General features: G+C 53.7%; 1 protein-coding gene across 4 annotated transcripts; it reads right to left on the bottom strand.

Moving 5' to 3' along the window:
- Positions 1-1705: 1705 nt before the first annotated feature.
- Positions 1706-14241, bottom strand: CUNH19orf47 (chromosome unknown C19orf47 homolog). Of its 4 annotated transcripts, XM_026662754.2 has the most exons (9): positions 14166-14241; positions 12807-12894; positions 11572-11686; positions 10482-10563; positions 9748-9882; positions 7560-7715; positions 6275-6345; positions 4654-5058; positions 1706-4015 (listed from the first exon to the last, which is right to left on the bottom strand). In XM_026662754.2, exons 1-9 carry the CDS (start codon positions 14182-14184, stop codon positions 3998-4000), a joined length of 1089 nt encoding a protein of 362 aa, XP_026518539.1. In that variant the 5' UTR covers positions 14185-14241; the 3' UTR covers positions 1706-3997. The 4 variants fall into 4 exon arrangements, with proteins under 4 accessions (XP_026518539.1, XP_026518536.1, XP_026518537.1 ...); XM_026662751.2 differs by having other exon boundaries at positions 1706-5058; XM_026662752.2 differs by having other exon boundaries at positions 1706-5058; positions 7569-7715.
- Positions 14242-14352: the final 111 nt, after the last annotated feature.

Genomic DNA, 14352 nt, shown 5'->3' with positions numbered 1-14352 from the left:
CACCTGTCACGGGCGCCCCGGGCTCCCTCGGCGGCCGCTGCTCATCCCGGTGCCGCCTCCCTCCCCGCGGGGCCCAGCTCCACCGCCGCGTCAGGCCCCACAGCACCCGCGCTCCCGGAAACCCCGCCCCCCGGGCTCCAGGGCACCGGAAGCGGGGGGCGGGACGGGGCCCGCCCAGGGGCCGCACTGCGCAGAAACGGCGGGACAGGGCGCGCTGCGCATGCGGCTAAGCGGCATCGGCCGGCGGCGCCGCACTGCGCCTGCGCCGGGTTGGGGCCCAGTGCGCCTGCTCCGCGTCTCTCAGGCTACCACGTCCGCACGCTGGCAGCGCAGCCACCCTGGTGGGCGGGGCCCCCTGAGAGCCCCGCCCATCTGGCCTCCCCATAGATTTGCATAAATTTCCATAGAGCATAATTGATTTTGGAGCAGCAAACAGTGGGGTGTTGGACTAATGGTAGGAACAGGAACCCCGGCATCCGGGGGGGGGGGGGGCCCCCCCCCCCCTCCGCCGCCCCCCGGAGCCCAGGCCCCACCAGGCACTAGTCCCACTCCCTCAGACACACATCCACCCTGCAGCAGGGTGAGCCCAGCACAGACTGGTGCCCGCAGGACTCATGCTGGTGTGGTAACAGTAGCCGTGTGGATGTTGCCACATGGGCTGTCAGTCTCAGGGAGGTGGGGGCACGAGAGCCTAAGTTACATCAGCCCCACTGCATGAGGTTGTGGGGGGGACTCCCCTCCCCCACTGTGCAGACACCCAGAAAGAGAAGTTAGCACTGAAATCAGCCGAGGGGTCCAGCGTAGGAGCGTTTGCTACAGTGTATTTGCAACACACATCACAATTCTTGGGTAGCATCCTACACATTTTACAGTGTGTCTATTCCATACATCCCTTCCTCTCCCGTCACCCCCACCCCAGGGCAGGGTGGGGCACAGCAGTTGCTTACCAGCACTGCTATGCGACCCCTTGGCACAGGAAGCAGAGAAGGCAGTATCCCCCGCGGGGGGAAGAGAGGGGCAGAACTCAGCAACATTCTCAGGAAAGAGCTTGCTGAGTGAAAGCAGCACAGGGCGGGAAGGATGAAGCAACAGTAGTGAGGGCAGGTGGGTTAGACAGGTCAGACCAGCCGATCAGAAAGCTCCCTTCTGGCTGTGGGATCTGGCGAAGAGCAGGAGGAGGAAGACAAGTGTTAATTAAAACCCTCGGATTTTCTTTTGCCAGGTGACGGAGGAGAGACGAGCAAGACAACAGTGTCTCACGCAACGTCGTGGTAGTTTTGCCCCAGGGAGCACAGTCAATGGAAAAACTATTCAATAAAGCACAACCCCCCCGCAAAACTGCTCAGGGTAAAATGCTTTGAGCATCCTGGGCAGGAGGGAGCGGGTTAGTCTCTAGGCGCAAGAGCAAGAGCTGGCCATCTCAACCTGGGCCTAGGACTCCGGTCCCTGCCCCAGATTTGCCATGACCCTTCCTTGGGTAGGTCACCGCTGCACTCTGGGTAGCAGTTTATCTGTGAGAGGGGATAACATCCACCACTGTGCAGCCCTTTTCACATGGAGGCTCTGGAGGTGCTGAGTAAGTCGACAGTACCATCCCTAGCCGCAGAGGACCCCAGACCATGAATCTTCCTTTAAAAGCAAGCAGAGGGATTTCCGAGCAGCAGAGATCCATTAAAGGCCAGGGAGGGATGAGAGGAGTATGTCTTTTTTTATGCTTTATTGCAACAGCACGTCAAATCCTTGAAGAATCACGGCACGTGCCTTGAGTGCATTACACAAATCTCTACTGCCTCTACGGCCGCTGACTACACAACGTAGCCTGTGCGCAGATTTCATTCTCCTTCTTAAAAAAAAAAAGTATTTTGCCTCGAACAGTCTAAAAACATTCAGAACACTAACCCTCCTTTCGAAAGCACGACGAAAACGCCCAGAAACGGGTTATGCCAACTTGCCTATTTTGTCTTGGGGGAGAGGGGGGAGAGACACACCCAAACTTCCCTTTCTTGGATCCAATGACCCCATCCCCTCCCCTCAGAAACAGCCTCCTCATCTCCGTCCCACAGCTGAACACTTGTGTTTTAACCCCGTTATAAAGCCTTCGGAACCTGCAAAGCGGGCGTTTCACAAGAAAAGTTAGCACTTCAGAACAAACAGGAAGGCCAATACAGGCAACCACTTAAAAACAGATGATAAAATAGAAAAGCTAAAGGGATGCAGTAAACCCACAGCAAAAAATGCGACAGGATCTCCTTAAGGAGAAGGCCTACATCCAGAGACATTAAACCTCCTGTTTGGCTTAATAAAGAACAGTAGATAGAAGAAGGAAGAATTGTTGTTTGGATTAAGTCGGTCCTTCAGCCCAGCGCCTCAGCTGCAGCCCCAATACACAGAGACCTGAAACCGCACGACGACATGGCAGGCTAACACCGCATTGGGTTTAGGGCAGAGGTGGTCTACAGCGACAACCACATTTCATCAGTTGGCAAGGAAGCCAACGGCAGCCACTCATCCTTGCTCCGGTGCCATGTCCCGCAGACGCTCCCAGCCAAAACGGAGCGTTGCCGGCTGGGGCCTATCCAGCAGGTTACACTCTCTTTAGTAAGATAACCCACTTAGCACGGACCTAGTGCTCTTTATCCGAATATCTTGCAGCACTCACCAACGGAGGGTGGAGGAGTGCGGCTGCACGCCATGCTCCAGGTCTGTGGGCTGCATGTGACCACCTTAGTCTGGTGCTCCAGCAGGGAACCTCTCTCGGCACCGCCAAGCTTTGTCTGTGAACTCCTGACAGCTACCCAGCTAGCCTGACAGGCATTGACCCCTCTCCCCCACCCACAGTACCTACTTGGGAGGAGTAACCCCTTTTAGTGAGGGGAAGAGGGGAGCACAAACAGAGCCCTCTGAACTAGCCGGCCCACAGCCTGACAGCCCGTGACTCCCCACAGAACAGGACAAGCTGCCCCTGCCAGATGCTACATTCTGCCCTAGAGCGGAGACAGGAGCTTGCTGTCCAGGACTCAGTCCTCAGCCTCTCTGCAGAGGCTTCCCCCAGGAGTGGCAGCACCAGCTGCCCCGGTGGTTCTTTGATACAGACACGTGTCCACTCGGAACGGGGGCCACCACACAGCATGGGAGTGACCCTGGCTCCTGTCCCAGGCTGCATAATGGGCTAGTCTCCCTACACAAAAGAATGTACAGGAGTCCTGCCTTTTAGGAAGGGGAGGCAATCCCCTTGGGACAGAGACGCTGAGAAGTAATCAAAGCCAGACATCTGCCTTTGTATTTGCACATGTGCAAAATGACTTCACTGCTGAATCTCTGTGCTACTCAGAACCAAACCTCTCAGCACGAGGGTGCTGAAATCCTGTCAGGAGTGGGAGTTATGCTGCCTCCTGGAAAGCAAGGCCAGGATCTAGCCTCGGGGGATGAGGCCGATTGACTCTGAGCTGGGAAATCCGAAGAGAAACTGGCCCTGTGCAGAACTGTGCTGCTTTTACACTTGAGGGCAACTGCCCAGACATCTGAACAAAATATCTCCCCATCCCCCACAAACAAAATATTTCTTCTTGAACTGACCAAACAAATCCAGGCCACGCATACTCTTAGCATGTTCCTGGCAGACTCTGGAGCTGCCCACGGACCTGTTCGAATCCATGCCACACTCTCAGGGTGCAAGGTCAGCACAGATCCGGGTGGAAACCCATGCCTGGAACACAAGTGTAATGCTGTACTGGGCAGGCAGGTGGAGTGACGCTAGCACAGGGACTAAGAAATGTTCACACAAGAGCAGGTGTGAGGACGGAAGGAGAAGAGACATCTCCCGTGGGTCTTAGATTAATACTCTTGGACTGACAACATTCAAACAGACGCCTGCGCAGTGTCCGGGAGCCCTTACGTTTGGTTTTATAGGTTGCTAGGAAACCCTCTTAGACTCAAGAGTTCCAGCAGTGTCCCCACTCCGTATTATCTCTGTACGGAGACCTCGAGACGCTACTTCCTAGATACAGGCAAGAACCTGCAGAGGGAACAAGATAGAAAAAAAGAATAGAAAAAAGCTTTCAGTGCACTTTAGCGCTGGTGAAAGGCGCTTGGACGACAGCCTGGGAGTGGAAAGCCCTCCGTTAGCCAGAGCCCAGGCTTCTGCCGTGCCGCAGACCCACTGCGGGGAGTAGGGGCGTAGTCTCCAGGACCCATTCTCGCCTGGTCTTCTCTGCTGAGGCCTCCAGACAAGGGGGCGCACAACTCACATCAATTGTGATGGTTCTGTTTTGATGTAGGCAGCCACCATGCAAGAATCCCAACTCATTTCACACAGCGGCTTGTGCCCTTTGAGTTTAATGGTAAGGAATGAACCAGGAGCAGAGCACACGCACACTCCACTCAAGCCGAGTTGGGTCTGGGCCAGGCGCCCCGATCCTGCCGAAGGAGACAGAGACAGGTCTCTGGGAATCCCCCACACAGGGTTACATGCATGTAAAGAGAGTGGTAACAATGCAGACAAAGGACAAAGTGGTTCGGACACTAGCGGCTTCAGAACCAAACCTTCCAGGCGCTTTTCACCGATCAGTTTGCCTTCTTGCCCAGTCTTTTAAAGACACTAACAGTCCCTGTATTGTCCATCTGAGCGCTATAGATTTCGCTGGTGCTGCTTACCTTAGTGCTACCCAAAGTCCTCTTTAGAGTGACCCTGAACTGCGGCTCGGCTTTGTTCTTCGTGCTGGTGACGCTGCTGTCCTGGGCCTCGGTGGGCAGGGCGGGCTTGCCCAGTCTCTGGATGACGCTGACTTTGGACGCTGATTCCGCCTTCTTTTCCTTCACCGCCAGGCCGGAGCTCTTATTGCCAAGTCGTCGAATGGTCGTCACAGCTGGTTTTGCCTCCGAGCTTGTGGCTTTTGCTTTGATGGTGACTCCTGGTTTGGCACTTTCCTTGCGTAAAGGCTTGGAGAGCTTCTTCAGGACGCCAGCATACTGCAGGACGGAGCAGTCGTCGTCGCTCTCTGCGGCTTTGTCCTCCTCTGCCTCCAGTGCGTCCCCCAGGCGGCTGAAGACCCCCGTAGGCTGCAATGCATCAAAAGGAATAAAAATGGGGAGGCAGTGCATCCTAGTGGACTGAGCACTGGACTGGGACACAGGTTCTGTTCCCAGCTCCGCTACCTGCCTGCTGGGTGACCTGGGGCAAGTCCCCTTCCTGCGCCGTGCCTCAGTTCCCCCAGCTGGGGGACATTATATAGCCCTCTTTTGCGATGTGCTCCAAGATGCACTGACAAAAAGTGCTAGATCAGAGCAAGGGATTATTCTTCTCCTAAAACAGAGCACGGTCGGTAAAATATTCTTCCACTTCGTGTTCATTGGAGAGAGACATACAATTCCGGCGGGTTAATAACCACACAACCACCTTGCTCTGACGTAGAACAGGAGATCAGTATCTAGCCCACAGCAGAGATGGGGAAACTGAGGAACAGAGGGGCATGACTAGCCCAAGGTCACCCAGAGGTTGGCGGACAGATCCCAGGGTGCCCCAATCCCAGTCCAGCACCACTCTCTGTCTCAGGTGCGTCTCAGGTTTTGATGTGAATGTGCTGACAGTGACAGGTGTTAAGTGTCAACCATAGAGACCCAAGTCCTCCACCTCCAGAACAGGCAGAGAAGCGTCCGGGCAAGTGCTTCCCCTCCCCTCCCCCCAACATGCACACCATGGCCCAGAGGGGACCTTCGTTTCCGCGGATCATTTACCACCCTCTCTTGGTTAAGGCTGCCAACAGGGCCGCTAAGTATCGTGGTTATTTCTGTGACGCGAGCACCTGTCCACTAGGAATGGATCCCAGACTGAATCTTTTCACAGAGGCCACAAACAGCCAGGGAGCGGAGGGCTCAGTCGCTCGGATTTAAAGCACACCGGCTGTAGCAGAAGTGACCAGTGACCTCTTCTCAGCCTTTCAACCGTGGCTGCGGATCCGGAAGGAATCGACGTGAAAGCAATCAAGGCGGCTGTGAGAACAGGTACAGCAGCGATGGGCCACAGAACAGGACCCCAGAGCGGTAACACCGAGCTGGATGAGAAGGAGCCCTGGGACCCCCCCGCAAACAGCATTTCTGTCCTGCCTGTGCAAAGCGCACACGCCTGGCTATGACACCAGGAGCCAGACAGTCCCACCCTCATGGTGAGCCATCCCCTGGATTTCAATGGGGCACAGCAAGGAACTTGTGGCCAGGACGCAGGGCGCTCGCAGCCCCTGCCCTCTCTCACCGCCATAGAAACACCCTTCCCTCTCACCTTATTCCCTGTGGTTGTGTCTGCCTTCATCTCAGCTCCCAGCCGGTCAAACACAGACGTCCTGGGCACACCTGGCAGCAGCAAAGACGAGAGAAGTGCTTTCAGGCTTCCACAAGAAGGAAACTGGGGAAGGTTTTACGAAAACCACAAGGGGCATCCTGTCGGATGTGAGCAAGGTTCAGCAGGAAATGGTCACCATACCTCTATAAATACATCCCTCCCCTGCCCGTTAACAGCACATGCTGCAAACGGTACCCACACTGACATGCCTCTCCCACTCTTCCCTCCAAAGTCTCACAAAGAGCTGCAAAGATGTCACGTGCGCACAGCCCTCCTAACATGCAGCCACCTCTGGAGTGGAGCACAGCGGCCAGGGTACAACATGCTGCTCAACGCTGCGGGAAAGGAGCACTTGGCCAGGATTCTCTCAGAAACCAGCCAGGTGCTCTCAGGCGGGACTCTCAACAGGACCTTGGCTTTCAGGCCTCCCTTGAAAGTCCCACATACACGAAGGCCTTGTCTAGTGCCCCCCTTTGACTGCACCAGCATAACTGAGTGTGCACAACCCCCTAATGTGGACGCAGTGCCCGGCTGCTTTACCCCAGTACAGCCATTTCCACATGGGACGAGGAATACGCTGCACCAGTACAAGGCACCTCTGTACCACACTAGGGGTTGTGTCACACCCGCTGGTACCAAACCCATGTCTAGATCAGACCTTGGGTGTGTGACCCCTAGTTTGTCAGTCTCACAGGCTCGCCCCCATTCCTAGTCACACGGGCTCGCTGAGTGGGCGTGGAGAAGGAAGTACTGTTCATCTTCCATTGTAAAAGCGTGTCTTAAGCACCAGGTCTCTGCTCACCACCAGCAGCCAGCAAGATATCCGGCTGCAGGCAGTGCAGCTGTAGCCATGTCATTCCCGTGATACTAGAGACCAGGGGAGTGAGAGAGACAAGCACAGAGCTCTTCTTCGGGGCTGGGAAGGGTACCCGGAGCGCCACAGCTAACTACAGGGTGGAACAGATTGGTTAGCATAAGTTGCTAGCACAGATCGTAAGACTGAATGTGCTAAACACTGTTCCACCTTGCACTTTGCTGGGAAAGAGAGTTCCTTTCCCAGACCGGATGGAGGGCTCTGTGCGGCTCGAAAGCTGGTCTCTCTCACCAGCAGAAGTTGGTCCAATAAAAGATATGACCTCCTCCACCTGGTCTCTCTTGATGCGGGGTTCGTCAGATGGATCTGGGGAAGACAGACACATGCTTTGCCAAGGGGCCAAGAACATACCAGTGGTACCTTTTGCTGCCTGCTGTTCCAGGATTTTCTTAGTCCTGGGCGTGGTACCTTTTGGCATGTTGATGATGTACTTCCCTTCCATCTCCGCTGTTACTCGCCGTCGTTTCACCGGGCCCACCAGGCTCTCATCCGCTGGATCGCATAATGCTGGGGAAAAGACGAAGGGGAGAAGAGATCAGACTCGGCTAACTCCAAGCTCCCGCGCTCTAGGGATCCCACTGGATAAAGCGTTTTCCTTCCAGAGGCTCGGTGGCAGAGGAGTCAATATTTAGGGATGGATGAAGGTACGGACGGCTCTGCAGCCCAACAGTCGCTGCGTGTCCTAGAGCTGCTGCGATGCACTCTCTGCTCTCCAGAAAGCCTGCAGAGGAGGCAGCTGCTTGGCCTCAGTGCCCAGCAGATCCACTGCAGCTCAAAAGATCGGGGGAAGGGACCAATCAAAGACCACTGCGGATACTGCAGCCCACGCTGGACTTGGGTCCTTTCACTGGTGACCACACTGCACTGCTCAGGAGTGGATTTGGTAGAACTAACTGAAGTCTCCACAAGGAGACCTCAGTCCACAGCTCCCTCGGCTGCTTCATCCGCAGAACTGGGGCAGGGTTGCAGGCTGCTCTGGGTGTGCCAATCCAGCTAGCTGTGAGGAACCGGAGCTCGGCCGTTTGCTCTGTTGCAGCCTGTCTTCCCAAGAACTAGTCTGAGCTCCCTCTTCCATCCAGAGAGCTTTGGGGAGATCGTTACATGGCCCAGAAGGTTCCCTGGTCACCACTCCTGCCCAGAGGCCTTTACGCAGCGATTTAAGAAAACGGTTGGGTTTATTTCCGTGGCCCTGTTTTTCCCATATCCCTTTCTTACAGGGCCCAGCTAATAGTGAGGCAAATACAAAACCAGAGTCGCTAAGTGCATTTCAGGGCTGGACTTCGGCATAGAACTGGCAGGAATACCCCCCAAAGTCGCCGTGCAGATCACCTGTGACCCAGCTGCCCTCTGAGTAGGACTGTAGCATTAGCAGGCCTGCCAGCCGTGGGACTAACACCCTCTATCCAACCAGGTACCATACAGGGAGCCCCCCACTCCCAGGAGAGCTTGCTCTCTGCTGATCATGCAGTCGTTGGCTCCTCTGCTGGGAATACTGACAGCCCCCTATTGTTGTTAGTGGTGGGGGTGGATTTCAGCGACGGGACCTGGACTGAGACCCCATTGACGGATTTGGAGTTGCCTGGGACGATCTATGAATTTGCGATGCTCTGTACATTTACTGTTATGCACACACTGCATTAATTCAGTAACCGGGGGGGCAGGAAAACAGACGACAGCCCAGATACGAGCCCCATAGCAAACACCCCCGACAATTAACTGTGATATGCTGCTACCCTGCCAAGCCCAGCTTTCCCAGGACTGCGACACACAGCGTGCAGGGGATGGGGAAGGGCTCAAAAGCCTGAGGTGGATTTAAAGAAACATGGTCCCTGGAGGGGAGACAGTTAACAGGGAGAAACTGCCCCCCGACTTCCCGAGGCTGCAGGTGACGAGTCTGCTAGGGTTCTGCCAAGGGAAGACGAGCCTCTAGGCAGGTCAAGACGCATGTGGGCTTTTTGCTGTTTTAGGCTCTATCTGGGTTCCTCCTGCTGAGATTAAACAATGCTCAGTGCTGGTCACAAGCCCCCAGAGGAACAGCCCTGAGGCTACTGAGGTCAGTAGCACCTGCTGGGCATAAGCAGAGTGCCGTAGCCTCGTATCCCAGTCTGAGAGTGGGAGAATCGTGAGGGAGTAGGTGCACTTTGGAAGAGACCACAAGAGGGGACAGAGGGGCAGAAATCCCCCTGAACCATGACACCCACCAACAGCCACAAGATGGCAGCACCTCTAGGCTAGGCTGGATCTGAACTGGTGACCCGGATTTGGGAGGTTATGGATATAATGGCAATCTTGAGATTCCCCCCTCCAATTATTTACAGCAGTAATTTACATTTACACAGCACCTTACAGCCCCATATCACAAAATGGAATCAGTAATCACACAACCAGACAGAAATCCCCTCGCGCACCACTGAAACCCAACCAGCTCTGGGGTGGAGCACAGCAGCTGGAAAGTAGCTCACAGCAACAGTACATAACACTTTAGAATAATGAGAAAAAAAGAGCTCCCAATGCTGCATTTCAAAGGTTTCCCTCATACCTGCTTTTGCGTTCTTCACAGCCATTTTGTTGGACACAGTAACAGAGATTTTGGACGTACTGGTGTCAGGTCTTCGGACAGGGGTAGCAGGTGGCGAATCTCGGCTTAAACTGTTAGCGATCATACGGGTGGCGGCTGGAAGGCAAGAATAGCTGGTGACGAAGCAGAATCAGGCCCCGGTGACGTATTCCTAGCGTACACCATAGAGCAGGGCTCCTGTTCTGCTCCCCAGGGGCTTGGTCAGGCTGAGAAGGGGCTAGCCCTGCCCCGTTAAACAACGGAGTGGCGCAGAGGACGATGGGTATTACAACTGCTGCCTACACCCCAGTAACGCAGGACAGCCAGCACTGAAGTCATTTGCCAAGCAATTCTAGTACCATATTCATCAAGACAAGAGACTGCGTCCTGGGAAGTGAAAAGCCACTGAGAGTGGGCAAAGAGGGGCCCAGACAATGGCACCCTCCTCTGAATACAGAAGAGCAGCCCATAGGCGACATCCGGCCTAGCGGGAATCACCAGACAGACAGAATCAAGCTAGTGCATCTCCTGCTGGGACCTGTGGTCCCCAGGGGCTACACGTCAGCACTGAAGATGAAGACAGCTGCCGCGACGCTCCGTTTCGGAGGAGACGGGAGGCTAAGCTCAGGTGTTCCGGAGGGCAGAGAACGGGGAAGAGAGACCTGATTTACGGCACGTGCCGAAGCCCAGGGGCGGTCCCATGGGCCCGTACATACCGCTGTTGGCGTTCCTGCGGAGCTCTGACTGCATACTTGGCTGGTTGGAGGACACCGATTCAGTAGCTGCCTTGCACATCTCCTAAAAGAGACCAAGGCAATTTCTCGTTAGACAGGATTTCAGGTCAACGTTGCTCTCACTGAGAGCGTGGAGGCAAAGTCCCAATGCGACATGAAGGCTCCGTTCAAGTGCAGCAAACACCCACATGCTTCTCGCACTCCCCTCGGGATGGTTCTTAGGGCTGAAGCAGCATGGAGACCCGGCTACCTCAGATGGACCGGACGGCTCCGAACAGGCGTCAGAGCCGCTCTCTGCCCAGGGATCTGGCATAGGAATGGACTAATGTCCAGCACTTTCAATTCTTCCCCTCGCCTCTCATGAGTTCAGCATTCATCGGGGAGTGAGCAGTGTCTGGCGCTCAGAGAAAGGGGCCGGAGTCAGAACTCCTGGGTTCTATTCCAAACTCTGACAGTAACTTGCTATGTGACTCCAGCCAGGCGGCCTCATGTTGCTGCCTCGCTTTACCCCATAGACAAAACAGGAGCATAGGCTCCCCTCCTGTCGTCCAGCCTGGCCGTGTGGGTTCAGAGCGGGCGGAGAGCTTTAAACAGAAGGTGCTACGGGAACGCATTAGGACACTAGGAAGGGTTTCATGGGCTGCCATAGCTTTGAAATTCATAGCTATTAAGGCCAGAACGGACCACTATCATCCAGTCTGGGCTCCTGCACAACAAGGCCAGGGGGTTTCCCCCAGTGAGTCCTGGATCTAGCCCAGTAGCTGGCAACTGAAAGAAAGAAGAATCCAGCCTTGAGCTGAAGTCCCCAAATCCTGGCAAATCCACCATACCCTTTGGAAAGCTGTCCCGATGGTTAATTACCCTCACTTTCCAACGTGAGCCTTGCTCCCGGGGAAATCCCGAAGGGCAGACGTCACTGAAGTTTAGAAAATGTGATTCCTAGAATCTTTTACACCCTGTGGTTCAAAGGCCTGGCACCGAACTCAGAAAAAGCCGACTTGAGCTCACACTGACAAGGAAGCACGTCCCTGCCGTGACCAGTGCAAACTAACACACCGACAGACCGATTTACCTGTCTGTAAACAACTTTAGCGTGCTTGAGGATAGCGATAATATCCCCCACCACCGTGATCCCTAGCTCATTCATGATCTCCTTGTTCAGGTCCAACAGCATGTTCTTCTGGATTCTGTAGAGAACAAAGCATGGAGCAAATACTTCATCAATGGGTAAAGCCTTTCCACGCCCTACACTGGAGGATCTCAAAGCATTTACAAGTGAACTGACCCCCATGAACTCCATGGGAGATAATTAACGTACAAAAAGATCATATCCCAGCTCTGCGATGGAGGGCAGCAGCTGGTAACAGAATGCAGCTACGCTTCACAATGCTGGAAGTGGAAGAGAATCAGGTATCCGATTAATAGTTAATGTAACCAGTTAAGCAGACTGGAATTTGGACAGGACACCAGGCCTAATACCCTTTCTTTCTCCTGCAAAATAGATCATGGGATCTTCATGCCCATGAGTGCTGGGAAGCTAAGGGTCAGATCATCTGACAGAAGTCTCACGTGTCACCCCTGCTGGGTGATCAAGGAGCGCTGCTGACAGGCTTGAGCGAAGAGCTATGTCCATTCCTCCCAGGAAAGGCCTATTGGTGCAATGTGAGCGGTCCCCTCGCTGGGGCTGCAGGTGAGGGGCCCGGGACGCTGCACAGAACGATGGGGACTATCACGGCTAGGAGCAAGGTTCCAAGGCCAGACGGGACCATTGTGACACTAGTCTGACCGCCGATAGAGCACGGGCCAGAGACTTGCCCCACATTAATTCCTAGAGCAGAGCTGTTAGAAAAACATCCCATCCTGATTTAAACGGGCAGTGATGGAGAATCCCCCACGCCCCTGGGGGGCAATTATCCTCCAACAATTAATTACCCAAGAGACTCTTTAGTGGCAAACTTGTCCCTCCCACCCAGAAAGGAAGTTCCTATTCAACACAAGTGCCGTTTAACTCAACCGGAGACAATTAATACTTAACACACACAGGGCTAGTTACACCTGAAAGGTATTTTAAAAGCAGCCTGTCTTCTCACCAGCACCTCTGTAAAGAGGGGAACTGAGGCAGGGAGCCAGGAAGTGAGTTGTTCACAAGCACAGAGGGCGTCCCATGTTTAGAATATACCCCTCTCCTTTTGGGTATTCTAATGAAGACATAAGTCTGTAGCTGAGACTGCGAAGTGTTTTTAGTTCCGTATGTTCATGCCCATTAAGTGATGGAAAATTGTTGGCCGTGTCTCACAGCAGCCTCACCTGTTATCCACAAACATAACTGCGTAGTTGACAGCAGGGCCTGGAGGAATCCCAGCTTCCTTAAAAAACTGAATCCACTCGGACGTAGCTGAAAGATGCAAGACACAAAACAGATCCTAAGTAATGTGATTAAACTAACAGCAGTCTGCTGGGATGCCCTCTAACCGGGCAGAGATCCGACAGGAGCTGCATGCCCCCGGAGTCGTCATCCCGCCAGCCAATACATGCAGTGGCAGTGACAACTGCTTGAGACACAGAGAGAAAGAGAGAGACAAAAAACAGAGAAATCATAAATCACCATAACGCGATCGCCGGGGGCCAATCATGAAAACACTGCCTATCATGCTGACCAACACAGGCTCATCACTGTCTGGCTGGCCTCTCGTCTGACACTTACATCGTTTACTCATTGGGGCAGGCACCTTCTCTCTGATGTGGCTGTACAGCGCCTACCACAAGGCAACTACAATCTGATGCATGGTAGGTCACTTGGATGCATCCCTTGAGCTCCTGACACGTTGCTACCCTGGCCCTCAGGCAAACCTTTGAGTCCCCCAGTGCTACTTGGAGAGTCCTGAGACGCCCACACAGCAGCAGGGTAAATCAGTAGCAAGCAGGTGCCTTCCCTCCCTCCCTCTAGTCAGTTTCAACTAGCTTCAACATTATTCTTTCATGAAGATGTTGGTGTTACTTCTCCGGGGGGAGGAAAAGAATCAGTGGTTGGTTAAATCTTTACCAGCCACAAATTATCCCATAGCTGCTACTGAAAATGCTTCACGGCAGCTTCCTTATCCATCAAATTCGGAGTCATTTGGAAACACAGAGAGGAGAGAGAAACCTAAATTAAAGCAGCAGATCATCATCAGCTGGTACATTCCATCAGAAAGCATGGACTATATTCTAAGATCAAGCTTCATGAAGTAAATTGAGAATGAAACAAAATTCAGAATTAAAGTGCGAACTCTTCATAATCCACCCTAGAGGTTATCAGAATTGCAGAGAACTCTAAAGAACAGCAGGACATTACCCTCTATGTGCTGCACGGGCTTTATCTCTGGATTTCCTGGCCTTTGGAGGTTACAGTCATGATCGTAATGTCACTTCAGTATCTTTCCTGTGGTTTAGTGCACAGATCCCCGGCACCACATGCCGAGCATTCACAGCTGCTGTCACACATCAGCCCGGCTGCTCATGCACCAGCCACTGAATTCCTCTGACATTTGAATATGCCACAGAAGTTAACGATAAAATCTGCTCTTCTGAGCGCCTTTACGCAGGGGCTATCGTCTTACCGAGATCTCCATTTACACAAGAAGGGGGATACCTTCAAAAATCAAAATACCATCATTTCAGACTTACCCATTGTAACTGACACCATTGTGGGAAATCCAGAAAGACCCCTGGTGGGGCCTGGCTCTCACGGTGCTGAAAAGCCTGCAATGAAACAACATATCATTAAGGCAACTGCGCTTCACGAATGACGCAGGCAGAATTCCAGTGCTGGCATTCATGGAACAAGAATAGCCCGTTACCCACTCCCAGCCCA

The sequence above is a fragment of the Terrapene carolina genome, unplaced genomic scaffold (genome assembly GCF_002925995.2).
Source record: "Terrapene carolina triunguis isolate 2854851 unplaced genomic scaffold, T_m_triunguis-2.0 Scaffold30056, whole genome shotgun sequence".
Classification (NCBI taxonomy): domain Eukaryota; kingdom Metazoa; phylum Chordata; order Testudines; family Emydidae; genus Terrapene; species Terrapene triunguis.
This window is presented reverse-complemented; position numbering and strand designations above follow the sequence as displayed.